Source organism: Corvus brachyrhynchos, unplaced genomic scaffold (genome assembly GCF_000691975.1).
Source record: "Corvus brachyrhynchos isolate BGI_N302 unplaced genomic scaffold, ASM69197v1 scaffold5, whole genome shotgun sequence".
Lineage (NCBI taxonomy): Eukaryota > Metazoa > Chordata > Aves > Passeriformes > Corvidae > Corvus > Corvus brachyrhynchos.
In genome coordinates, this window is record NW_008238321.1 from 4,932,387 (window position 1) to 4,945,408 (window position 13,022).

General features: G+C 53.6%; 1 protein-coding gene across 1 annotated transcript in view; it reads right to left on the reverse strand.

Moving 5' to 3' along the window:
• The window catches only part of PRKCB (protein kinase C beta), a 56,092-nt gene that overhangs the window by 19,653 nt on the left and 23,417 nt on the right, over positions 1–13,022 (reverse strand). Inside the window, 4 exon segments of the mRNA XM_017733990.1 lie at positions 1,359–1,421; positions 2,318–2,409; positions 5,825–5,998; positions 11,151–11,297. Coding sequence (XP_017589479.1) covers positions 1,359–1,421; positions 2,318–2,409; positions 5,825–5,998; positions 11,151–11,297 — 476 coding nt within the window.

Below are 13,022 nucleotides of genomic sequence, written 5' to 3' on the forward strand. Positions count from 1 at the left end.
GGAGGCCGTGCTGGGCACAGCGCTTTGAAGTGTGTGATGGAAAACACTCATCTGGCAGGAGACAGATTTAATTGATTTTTTCTTTGCTCCCATGAAAATCAAAGTGCACTTAGAGCTCTTGCGATGGAGAAGCACCTACTCAGCAGAAGTCCCTGCCTCACCTGTGCTCTGCTCCCTCCTGAAATACAAACCAGCTGTGTTTCCCTCTGATCCTCACCCCCAGAATACCTGCTTGTGGTACAACACCAGGAGCTCTGCTCCTTTGCACAAGCTGCAGAGGTGGATCCAACCACAGATCCCTGGATCCGAATCCCAACCTTGAGCCACCACTCCGGAGGTGGATGCTCCAGTCTCAAGGACACTTTTGCAGCAAACACTGGGTATTTTGGTGCAATTTATACATTCTTGCTGGGTTTAAGGCTGTATTTTCTAATTATCATGTCAGTGTTTAGAACCCTGACAGGCCAAAGGCAGATGGCCATGAGCTGGGATTTGGATTTGGAGGAAGGAAGGAAGCGGAGCCACTGGGGACCAACAGGCCTAGAATCTCTCTGTAGCAGCTGATGGCAAAAAACAGCCCTCATGTCAAGTTTGTTCCACTTCTTTCATCTTCAGCATCTCCTGACTCCAGCAGCACTGTTGGCATCTCCCTTTACAGAGCACTTAATGGTATCTGACACTCATTAGGATGCTCTTCTCCACCCTGGGCTCTGGGAATTCTCCCAAGCAGGGAAGAGCAGTGAACGCTGATTTCAGAGCTGAACCAGCAGCCTGTGAGCCTGGTCCGGCACGTGGCAGTGACCCAGCTACCTCTGGGTGCCGGAATCATATTGGGAATGGCAAAGAAGCCTTAGTGGCTGAAGCAGAAGTGACAGAGTGGCACTGCAGAGCTCAGAGCAAGCCACTGGCAAGAGCTGACTCCAGTGGCAATGGTAAGAGAGCAGTGCCCTGCAGCCAAATTCGGGGCTTGGAGCTGGTTCAGGCTGCCAGGGAGCATTTGTGTTGTGTGGAGAGAAACACAGGGAACAGGAGAGAACCAGAGCTGCCTTCCCATGAACCAGGGTAAAGCAGGAACCTCCTCCAAACTAGGGGCACCCTGCGGCTCCCAGCTCCCTTTCAGGTGTGCACATCACGTGTTGATGGTTGGACTCAGTGATTCCACAGGTCTTTTCCAATCTTAAGGATCCTTCATTCTACCTGTGGGCAGCTCCCAGACCCCATCCATGGCACAAGCAGGGAGAGCCCTGGGCTGGGGGCTGCGGGCAGAACAGGATCCCCAGAGCACCACGCTCTGCCCATGGCTCCGGCTCTGGCTGGAGCTCAGGGGGAAGGGAGGGAGCAGGAACCCGCTCACCTACCGATAAATGATGCCTTTGCTCTGCAGGAAAAAGAGCCCGATGGCTATTTCTGCTGCGTAGAATCTGAAAGAGAAGGTTTAAAAGGAAGACTGATAATTAAAGGAGATAAATGAAAACCTTCCCGATCAGACGGCGGTGAAGGAAACGCGTCAGGCAGATGTGACCAAAGGACAAGGCAGCTACGGCAGAGAAATTCCAGAGAAGGATCACACGAGGATGATCCAAGGCAGCTGCGCTCGCACCGGGCAGCGATGCCACCGGGCTGCTGGGGGCTGTCACTTCTGGTTGCACAAATTAAGCAGGAGCTGGATCCATGGCTGCTCCTCATGACACACTGGCAGTGCGGCTCAGAAAGTTATCCCTGCTCCCAGAGCCAGCAGGTACTGCCACCGTTGGCTTTTGGGAATATTCTGGGCCTCAGAGGACTCTGCCAGAGACAAGAAACCAGTTCAGCCCACCAGGCCCTGCTCAGTGTTTGTGGGTTTTATGTGAGCGTCTGAAAGCTTTCAGGAACACATCCTGCTCTGCCCAGCTCTCAAGGAACAGGAGCCAAAAACCATCAGTTAACACTTGAGTTGGCCACCCCAGCAGAGGAGCCAAAACCCTCATCATCCTCAACCTCAACATCCCTCTCGTCCTCCAGGAAAGGACCAGGCAGAGCAGAGGCCTGGTGTCTTGCAGGAAGCCTCCAAACCTTCTTGCCTTGTGCTTTTATTTACCTAGATTTATTTATTTAGCTGAATTATTTACACGTACTATGTACCCCAAGGGTGAGGTGGAGGCACCGGCATCCTTAGCATGAGGCAAAGAGTTCTCTCCCATCTTCCCATTCCTGCTGTTTCCCCTCCCTTTCTGCCCAGGAGTTGCACCACAAAGCCTGTGCCTTGGACTCTGTTTCCAGCCCCGTGACACAAGTACATCCCATACCTACCCCAAAGGTGCCAAACCACTGCACTTACACAGCATGGGGCTCCTTGAACCTCCCAACCTGCTGGATCTGGTACATCAAGTCCCCACCATTCACATATTCCATCACAAAATACAAGCGATCCTGAAGGAAAAAAGTGAGCAATTAGCAACAGGATTATCAGAGCAGGGAATCTGCAGGGGTCAGAAACAGGAACCAAGGTGACTGGCAGCTCCAATCTGTAATTCCATGGAAACACAGTGATCATCCCTGTCATCCTCATGGGGTGCAGGGGCTCCTATTCATGCAGAGCCCATAAGTAGTAATTCCTTTGGCATGCTCAGGACTGGAGCTCTGCCCCTCTGCACAGCCACTGGAGAAGGCAAGTGGAGGCATCCCTAAACCAGAGGTTTTTCACTTCCCAGGAATTTGCTCTTTTTCAGAGGGTTGTTCAGGCAGGTCCTTGCTGGCATTTCCCCAGGCACTCCATGGCTTCAGTCACGGGATGCACAGGAGACATGAGCAGTTCCCATGGGGACCAAACTCCATCTACGACCACCAGGACTCGGCCAAGCACCAGGAGGGATGTGTGACATTCCCAGCCCTCTCCCAGGATGGTAGTGCTGGGGGTGCACAGGTCTGCAGGGGACCCCTGGTCAAGCTGGGGAGGCAGGAGGGGGCTGCACCCCGCTCCTCACTCCTTCCAGCCTGGTCTGAGGGGTCACTCTGGTCATGTTCACATGGGGTTAAGGGAGTCCAGAGATGCTCCGAGGGCTGGAGCCCCTCTGCTCTGGAGCCAGGCTGGGAGAGCTGTGGGTGTTCACCTGGAGAAGGCTCCACAGAGACTTTAGAGCCCCTTCCAGTGCCTGAAGGGGCTCCAGGAGAGCTGGAGAGGGACTGGGGACAAGGGCCTGCAGCGACATGGGCCCTCCTTGCATGAGAGCCCAGTGATAACCACAGGCTGCCCCATCGCACCCACGGAAGGAAGGAAGGAAGGACACAGAGGCTGGAGCACTGCAGGAGCTGCAGGTTGGCAGCATTACATAATAAAAAATTTCCCATTGCTCATTTCCTCCTTAAATAAGCCTTGCCCTGCTTTTCAGACAGGAAGGACAGGGAGCCCACAAGAGATGCAGCTGGAGCATTGCCATAACCAGGGCTGTGGAGGAACTGGGGCTCAGCACCCACAGGGCACTTCCCAGCCTGGCAGTGCCCAGCCAGAGGAACTGGGGTCAGCAGCTGCTGCCCCCAGCACAGCCCACCCAGCTGTGGGGTGGCCCCAGAGCAACCAAATACAGCAGCACAGGGGCAATGGGGCTGTGTGAAACACGCGGCACTGATGGCATAGAACAGGAAATTCGGCTTTTCAGCTGCCTGGGGATTCGGGAGCACCCCCTGTGTAAAGGACAGCCCTGGCAGGCATCCGGCCAGCCCCTGGGGAGGCACGGGCGGCAATGTCACCTTGAGCAGCCACCGCCACGGCAGCCAGCCCGTGACAGCCACGGGAGAGCAGAGCAGCGCCGGGCTCGGCTGCAGCTGCCTCCTAAATATATCGATCTGCTTCAAGGAGGAAGAATATTAAAAAGACGGGCTCTTGAAACAGCCAGCTGAGCTCTAAAAGCAGGAGCTGAGCTTTCCTCATTTGGGTGGGGAAGGGAACGCTGGTGCTTCAGGGGAAGAAATGCCATGACTAAAGCAGGCAGATGGCTGGGCAGCCCACAGGCTGGGAGGGAGGGATGGGCACGGAACGCTGTCCTGGCTCCTGTCGGTGGCAGAAAGGACGGCGTCTGTCCAAGTCTGGAGCATTCACACTCGCTGAGCAGCAGCTCAGTACAGAGATGTAAATCCACTGCAGAACCTGGCATGGAGCTGGTGACACTCCCCCTTCCCTGGGCAGCCAAGATGCAACTCCCCGGGCTCCTTTCAGTGCCCTTCTAATTAACTGCTCCATCCCCTGCCTGGCTGCATGCTGGGAGCAAGAGGCAGAGCCAGGACATGCTCCAACCATGCTCCCCACCCACCCCTTACTCGATATTAGGGAGGAATTGTTCCCTGTGAGGGTGGGGAGGCCCTGGCACAGGGTGCCCACAGAAGCTGTGGCTGCCCCTGGATCCCTGGAAGTCCAAGGCCAGGTTGGACGGGGCTTGGAGCAACCTGGGATAGTGGGAGGTGTCCCTCCCTGCCCATGGATGATCTTCAAGGTCTCTTCCCACCCAAACCATGCCATGATTCTGTGATTTATCATCTCAGTGTGGCTGTGGCTGCTCTGCCCTTCACTGCTGTGACCCAGGGGTCACAACAAAGGCACAGCTCACCTGGGGACACCCAGGGATCCGCAGCTCACACCCCCTCCCAGAGCCCAGGCTCTGACCTGGGACCTTTCAGAGCACCCCAGATCCCCCAGCACAGGCACCTCTCACCCTCCAGCCTCAGGCAGGAGCTCTCTCCTTGCTCATCTTCCCTTTTTTTAAAAAACACAGATTTAGGGCTTTTCTCTCTCCCGCTGAGCCAACAGCCCCAGTGGAGAATTGTGCTCTGGACTGTGCTCCCAGAAATCAAAGTGCTTTGTGCCAGTGTTTGATAATACACCCTGCTATACATTTTGATTACATTACAAATACGATTACTATTAAGCTACTATAGGTCTGCCAGGAATAATCCCGTGCTGACTCACTTCAGATGCCAGGGAGATGCTGTGTGAAATAGCTGCTCCTGCCACATCCTGATTGCTGTGCTGCAAAGCCAGGCCGCGGGCTTTAAATACACTCAATGTGTTTGGTAAATGAAATTTCTGGGATAATATTAAAATGTAATCCTCCTGGAAAGCATTGTCATCGTTCTAAAGGACTCTGTTGATTCCCTCTGCCGGCTCCCACTGATGTGTACCTGGACATTCTCATTCACAGGCTGCTCGAGGGCTGGGCAGGGATTGTATTAAAGGTCCTCTGTCCCCCTCTCCACTCCTGACTCATACAAACCCAATCACACACCCATGGAAAACTGGATTTCCTGCAGTTTGGATTAGGTTTCTCCCTTTGCTCATGGCTTTCATCAGAGGAATGAGTCCTGGAGAAAAGTGCAGCACTTTGCTATTGAACCACAAGGGACGTTGCGGGCTGGGGGCACCTGAGGGGCTGGGAAATCACCTCTAATGTCACCAGCAGCTCCCTGATGAACACATCTCAGGATTCAGCTATTGTACATTACACTTTCATGTCACACCCCTACATTTTGGTCCTGGAGGCACTTTGCCAGTGAACTGGAGAAGGTATGAGGCTGCCAAGGCAGAGAATACACAATTGCTTTGGCAAACGAAGTGATGTACAGAGAACACAAAATCCTGGAATGGTTTGGGTTGGAAGGAACCTTCAAGCTCATCCAGTTCCACCCCCTGCTATGGGCAGGGACACCTTCCATTCTCCCAGTTTGCTCCAAGCCCCATCCAACCTGGCCTTGAACACTATTCCACTCCATTTTGCAAAGTGTTGGACTCCCAATGCTCAGGGTCCCCAGTCCACCAGGCCCCTTGGTGGGGACAAGCTGTGGCACCAGCTCTTACCATGGTCTGGAAGCAGGAGTGGAGCTGGGTCAGGAATGGAGGCTTCCCGGAGAGAGCCAGGACGCGTTTTTCCACCATCGTGCACTCCACATCATCGTCCTGGATAACAACGTCCTTCTTCAGGATCTTCACGGCGTAGAGCTCGTCCGTGCCCTTCCTCTCCGCCAGCATCACCTGCACGAGGGACAGGACACGTGTGGGATCAAGGGAAACGTGGATCTATAGTGCCTTGAGCTGAAATAGTTACAGCTAATGGCTCATTACCCTGTGGCTCCCCTCATAGCCCTGAGGAGAGCTGCAGGTGCCAAGCTGCAGAAAGCTCCAGGGGTATCCCCAGAAGATGTTAGGGACACTGAGTCTAAGGAGTAACACATCTCCTCCCTCACCACCTCACCACCTTGAGGAGCCCAGCCCAAGGGGTTTGATGATATCTGAGCCCAGCACACCCTCCTGCACCCTCACCCCTGAGTCAGGGCCTGGTTTGGCACCCTCACAGTGTCACCAGCATTGGGGGAGAGTGTCAAGAAGCTGAACACAGAGTCCATCAAATTACAAGTTGGTAAATATTTAAAGTGGAAAAGAGTTAGTCTCTAGTGAATAGTAAAAACAAACCCATATGATTTTCTCTGCCTCACCCCCTCCCTCCACAACAGTGAGCAAACCCCATCATGTGCTGGTTCATCACCCAGCCAAGGCCCCTCTCAGCCAGAAGAATCCATCCAACCTCCCATTTCCAACCAGTCCCACCCATTTGCAGGTTCATTTACTGCAGTAAATGGGATTCACTGCCTCTGCTGGTGCAAATCCCTCGGGTTAATCCCATCCACCCAGCGAGGGTCCTCTGCCCAACCCACTACACTCCATCAGCCTAAGCTGCTCCTTGGGCTGCCAGCAAATAAACTGACTCTGAAACCTCACTTTGCTTCCCATTTTCCCTCTCACGCTCTCTCATCGCCTTAGATTGGAGCGCTGGGTGGAATTGAATTGCTTTTCATTTGAAGGAGTTGGCAGAAATCCTCCAGTCACATCAGGAACAGCAGCTTGGGAGTTTTGGAAATAAATTATGTGAAGTCAACATCGATACAGTGGGACTGAAATGTGCTTCAGGCTGGGGCAGATGGGCAGAGGACGTATGAATGGGTCTCAGGGTGACTTTATAGACACCAAGGATAGCAGAATTAACCCTCTCATGTTCCAGCCCTGTTGTGTTCCACAGGCTGTCTGGGGCACTGGGGGAGTCTCCACCCCTGGAGGGATTTAACAGATGTGTAGATGTGGTACTTGGGGACAGGGGGTAGTGGTGGCAGTGCTGGTGTTGGACTCAATGGTCTCAGAGAGCTTTTCCAAGCCCTCTGATGATTCTGTGATTCCATTCTGTGGCAGCCTGAGGACCAGGGATGACAAGGCAGGGGACACAGCCCAAGGACAAGGACTTTGGTGCCACTGACTTGTTTGAGTGCAGAGGACAGGGAGCAGATCTGGCGCGTTCCCGGCGCTCGGCTGTGGCCCGGGGGAGCCTGGCTGTCCTTGACACGCTGCTTGTCAGGATTAGCTGGGAGGGGCACTGGGGCTCCTCAGTGCCACGTGCTCTGGAGAAGGTGCTGACATTCCCATTTCTGTCAGTGGGATTGCAGCGGCCGCACGCCGGCTCATCCCGCAGCAGGGCTGAGCTGTGGGCTCAGGGAGCATCAGGGATGGGATTTATTCACCCGCTGATCCTTGAAGAACCCTGGAAACCCAGAGCAGCTTGCTGTGGTGCTGGGATGGAACCCAGCAAGGCACAGGCACTGGGACCAGCTGTGGCTGCCCCTGGATCCCTGGAAGTGTCCAAGGCCAGATTGGACAGGGCTTGGAGCACCCTGGGACAGTGGAAGGTGTCCCTGCCCATGGAAGGGGGTGGCACTGGGTGATTTTTAAAGTCCCTTTCAACCCAAGCCATCCCCGTTTCTGTGCCAGGGCAGCAGACACAGCTGCCTCACACAGTGTCTGCACCTCTGTCCTCCCTTGTGGTTCTGACCCAACCGAACTGGTTCATTGCCTCCATTTATCACCATTTTACACAAGCTGAGCTTTACAAGGCACCACATGCAGGTGCTAAAACCAGAGCTAATTTTTAGCTGATAAAAGCAGAAGAGCTTTGGCTGCTCAAAATTGGTGGAAAAGAAGAAGTAACCACTCCAGGAACATATTTTGAGGGGAAATTAAACCTGTTACCTGAGGGTAAGAGCATTATATACAATATCAGTTATATAGAGACCTGCCTTGCCATCCACAACCCTTTCAGAGGAAAGTTAACTAAAGCAGGGAGCCTCAGAGCCTGGCATCTGCTTCTGCCCCGAAGGGACCATGCTGAGGACATGGCTCCCACCCCATTCCACAGTGTGAGGCACAGCTTGGCTGGGGTACCACCATAAATGCAAAAACTGCTCAAGGCCATACATGGCTGTGAATGGTTCATGAAGCAGCTTCCCAGTGACATGACAGCCCTGAGCACAGCTGAGCCAGCCCTGCTCCCTGGGATGTGAAAGGCAAAAGGACTCTCCAGCTGCTGACAGTCAGCTGGGGCACACACAGGGAATGGCTGGGTGTGAAGTGTGTGCCCAGGAGGGCAGGCTGGAAACCACCCACTGCTGCACTCCTGAGGCACATCCGGGCTGGATTCCCCTCTCCTGTATTACAGAATCCCAGAATCCTTTAGGTTGGAAAAGACCTCCAAGATCATCGAGTGCAAGCTGTGCCCGATGCCCACCTTGTCACCAGCCCAGAGCACTGAGTGCCACCTCCAGGCCTTCCTTGGACACCTCCAGGGATGGGGACTCTAAACCTCCCTGAGAAGCCCCTTCCAAGGCTTGGCCACCCTTTCCAGGAAGAAATTCCTCCTGATGTCTTCCTGACATCTGAAGGTGTTCAAATACCAAAGACCCAAACAGCCAAGTGTCCCCAGCACAGTGCAGAGCCCAGGATGTGCATGGGTGACAGAGGGAGCAGGGACCCCGCCTTGCCCATGCCCTGCCCTCCTGCCACATTCACACCAAGAGGAGAGCAGAGCATTGCACAGCTTGAAGGTTATCACAGCCCAGGAAAATTCTCCCACTGCACCGGAATCCAGAACTGCAGCGGCCAAAGGCTCCGCCCTGCTCAGCAAAACAACACAAACCCCGAAAAGCCTGACAGCTCGAGAGCACGACAGATTGATTAGCTGTAAAAATATGAGCAAGCCACCTAATTTCACTTTCCTCTATTTATAATACAGCAAAGCAAACCCAGGGTGGGCTGTGCCAAGCGCTGCCTCCCTCCGTGGGAGCGTCTCCCTGCCTGTGCCAGCCCCATTGAGCTGCCACCAGCCACGGTCCTGGGGAGCCCACGGAGAGCCCAGAGCACCAGGAGCACAGGGAGCATCTGTGTCCTGGGGCTGAACATGCCAAGCCAGGACCACACGCCCCCAAAGCCCCTATTTTCCAAGCCAGATCCATTTTCCACCCCCTAAACCCTGCTGCCTGTCTCGGGGGACCTCCATCTGCCAGCGCGCTCGCTGGGAAGCAGATTGCATTCTTTTTTAACTTTTTAATGATGCAGAAAAAAGCTGATATTTAACTTGATTTATTCCTGTAATATAGAGTATTTGTTTGGGAATGCTCCAGCATAAGAACTGGAGATATTCTGAACATAGACAAAGCAAGTTTGTCAAACTCCACCAAGGCCAACACGTTTGTACTCCTGACCCTGGATAGACGAGTGTGGAGAGAGCAAAATACTGAGCAGTAAATCTGAGGTCCTGATGCCAAAGGGTTAATAGAGACAGACAGAGGCTCACTAAAACAGTGTGATTATAGTCCAAGAGCTTTCCCAGCCAGCAGGGACTGGGAGGAGGGAGGCTGGCAGCAGGCAGGCAGGCACAGGAGCAGGTGCCAGCCCTGGAGAGGGAAGGACACGGTGCCAGCCTTGGAGAAGGATGGCAGGGCCATGGACACAACCAGTTGCTGGGCACACCAAGGGCTGGGGAGCTGCAGGGAGGTGGGCTGTTCTCCCTGCTCCAGGCCCCTCTGCCTGACTCCTCCCAAACATCTGGCACCTCTGGTTGCACAGGGAGTGGCTACAGAGCCGCAGCACCTGGGTGTCCCCGTGCCGGGATGCCGGGGCAGCAGGGATGCCTGGGGAAGTGCAGGCACACGTGAGGGCGAGGCTGCATCTACCCGGAGAAACCAACGTGCTGTTTTAATTAGCGCTAATTAGCATATTTATAACATTCTGTTCCAGGGAACAGTTTCTGTCACACATTCCCTTATATAAGCCAGAGCCGACTGAGGAGTTTGCTAATGTTTCTCAAATTTAAGGGAAGAAGGCGGCGGGGGACACGGCACAACCACAGAGCCTCCAGATGCCAGGCACTGGGTTTGAAAGGGATGAGGTGTTGGAAGGGAGGGAAGAGGGAACATTTCTCTGTGAGAGCAGCACGGGCATGAGGCACGGGGCTTTCCTGCTCCCCGGGATGCCAACCCACAGCAAAGGGGTACCATGCCAAGTTCCAGGGCTCATGCTCTGGGTGCTGGGGACCATCAGGAGCTCCCCATTCCCTGTCTGTCACAAATGTTTCCGTTGATCTCTGAGCGCTCCACCTCTGGAGAGAGAGCAAATGCCTGTAGAGAAGCTGGGACCTTTCAAAGCTCCAGTGCCAGCAGACAGGCAGGGAAGGAAGGGCTGCTCCTGCTCCACCCCTGGGCTGGGGGGAGCATCCCTGTGCACCCTCCTCATCTCCGCTACCTGCCCGAGGAATGAGCCTGCAGGCAGAGCAGTATTCCCTGCAATTAAGGCAATTCACTAATGAGAGTGGGGTTGGGCCAGCTGTCACACCAGCAAACACTGCACTCACCTCCTGCAGAGCCCCAGCGGCCCCTGGAGCGCTGGGATCCCGAACGGAAATCAAGAGAGTTGGCAAGATCCCAAAAAAATGAAGGCTCCAAGTCACATAATTACCAGAAGAATGAAATTCTGTTACCACTCACAACTGGTCTGGGAAGTTAATTAAAATGTTCCTGTATATTTGTAATTATTAGGGAAGAAGAAAGCCCCAACCAAATAAGAAAGAGCTTTAAAGACGCAGCTCATCCCCTGCTTCCCAAAAGGATGGATTTTGTGATAGTCTCATCAGACATCTCTGGTGTCCCCTGCTGTGACACAGTGGCCGCAGTCTGGAAGGAGCCAAGCTGGGCTCCCAGCACTGTGACACCAGTGCTCCCAGTCAGAGCACAGACAGGTCACACTGGAGCAGCCACCTGGCCACAAGGAACACGTGTTCAGTGCAGACAGTGCCGAGGTGGTACCTCACCTTCCCAAAGCTTCCTTTTCCCAGCACCATCAGGAAGTTGAAATCAGAAAGCTTCATCCGATCCCGGCTGCCGTTGTTGTCGAATTTGGAAATGGCATTTCTTGTCTTCTCATCCGCAGCCTTGGAGCCGGTTCCGATCTTGGCTCTCTGCAAAGGTGGAGATGGGGCAGGGAGGAAGAGAAAACATTACTGAAAACAGCAGGGAGAATGGGCATTATAAATCCAGTGGGTGCTCCTGAACTCCCACCTCAACAGCTCTTTCCCAGCTCAAAAACCACCCTGAGCCTTGGGAGCCTTTTCCATGGGCGTGATGGCGACAGCACCAAGAGAGGCACTGGAGAAGTTGCCAGCCCTGGCACATGGCACTGCTCAGCTGCTGCCCAGTTAACCTCTGCCAGAGCAACTGGGAATCACCCCTGCCCATGGTCACCCCTCTCCCCATGCCAGCAGGACACAGCAGACTGCCATGCTACCCTACACCATGTCCAGGTCATCCAAAGCATAGGAAAGAGGCCTAAATAAGCTCTTTTGGGGCAAAAACTGGCTTCTGTCTCTTACCTCACCAGAAAAAGGGGGGTGAATATAAATATATTAAGGTAAAACATGGGACTTTTTATCCAGCTCCACATCCATTACTGCCCTATGGGTCCCTTCCATTTCAGATATTCTGTGATTGGATCTCATACTGGAGGGAATCACAGAGGAAGCCACAAATCCATTTGGAACAGTCCAGAACAGCCAGCCCCTCAGACAGACAGACAGCCCCCTCCTGCACCCCCAGCCATCACAGCTGTTCACTGAGGGCTCTCACAAAGCCCCCCATTTTTAAACACCAGACCCCACCAGTGGCCCAGTGCCTCTCCCCAGGATGGGGGCTGTGATGCGCAGATCCTCCTCCTGTAAAAGCTCTCTCACAATTTATTCCCTTTTAATTTATAGAAATGTGTGGCAGTGTGAGGCCTGTCCGGAGCTCAGCCTAGCATGAAATTCCATTAACCCGATCCCGGCAGTTCAATTTGGCTGCTGCTGGCAGCCCCTCCAGATAGCACCTCACAGGGAATCTCAAGCCTTTGCTGCTGCTAATTGGTTCTCACAAGGTTCTGCAGGCTGCAGAATTCCCCACTCAAGGTCACCTGCAGCACCTCTGAGGATCTGAAAAGCTCCTGCAACTGAAAACCTAAGGAATGGTCTCTGGGATTTTCACACACCATTGGTGTGACCACGGCTCTGCCCCGGCACATTCCAGGCTCCAGCACACCCCGCTCCTCACTCCCAGTGTCAGCACAAGCCCAGCTGGAAGGGGATTCCCTGCCTGAGACATTGACTGCCCCCAAGGGAGGAGTGGGGAACATGCAGCAAGGTGAGGGGACAGGTGTGCTCTGGCACCTCTGGACAATGCGTTTTCTGATCTGTAGACAATTCATCATCTGACTTCCCAGACCATTTTAACACCACTGGAGCACCATGAAATACAATAAAAGCCAGGGGCTAGTTCTTTGTAGAGCCAAAAACCACTGGTTGTAGCCGAGTGTTGTATTAGAACTGTCTTTTCTTGGATATTCAGGAAAGTTGTGTATAAATAAGATAAGAAAGGAAGGAGAACAGGAGCTAACTCTCTAGTCTGTGGTACAATTACAGAGTTCACGCTGAGAACCATAAGGGCAACTCTCTTATTTCTGTATGGCTCATTGCATGTAAGCCTCCAGATGTACCACACTCATTCCCAGGGTTCTGTGGAGATTTCAGCTACACTGAAAAATGGCAAAGATCTGCTAATTCAGCAATGTCTGGATCAATCATTCAGCAAGAACTTCCATGCCTTATTAAGAAGTAAACAGACATTTCTCCTTGGAGCCTCTTTGGGGAGTTGGA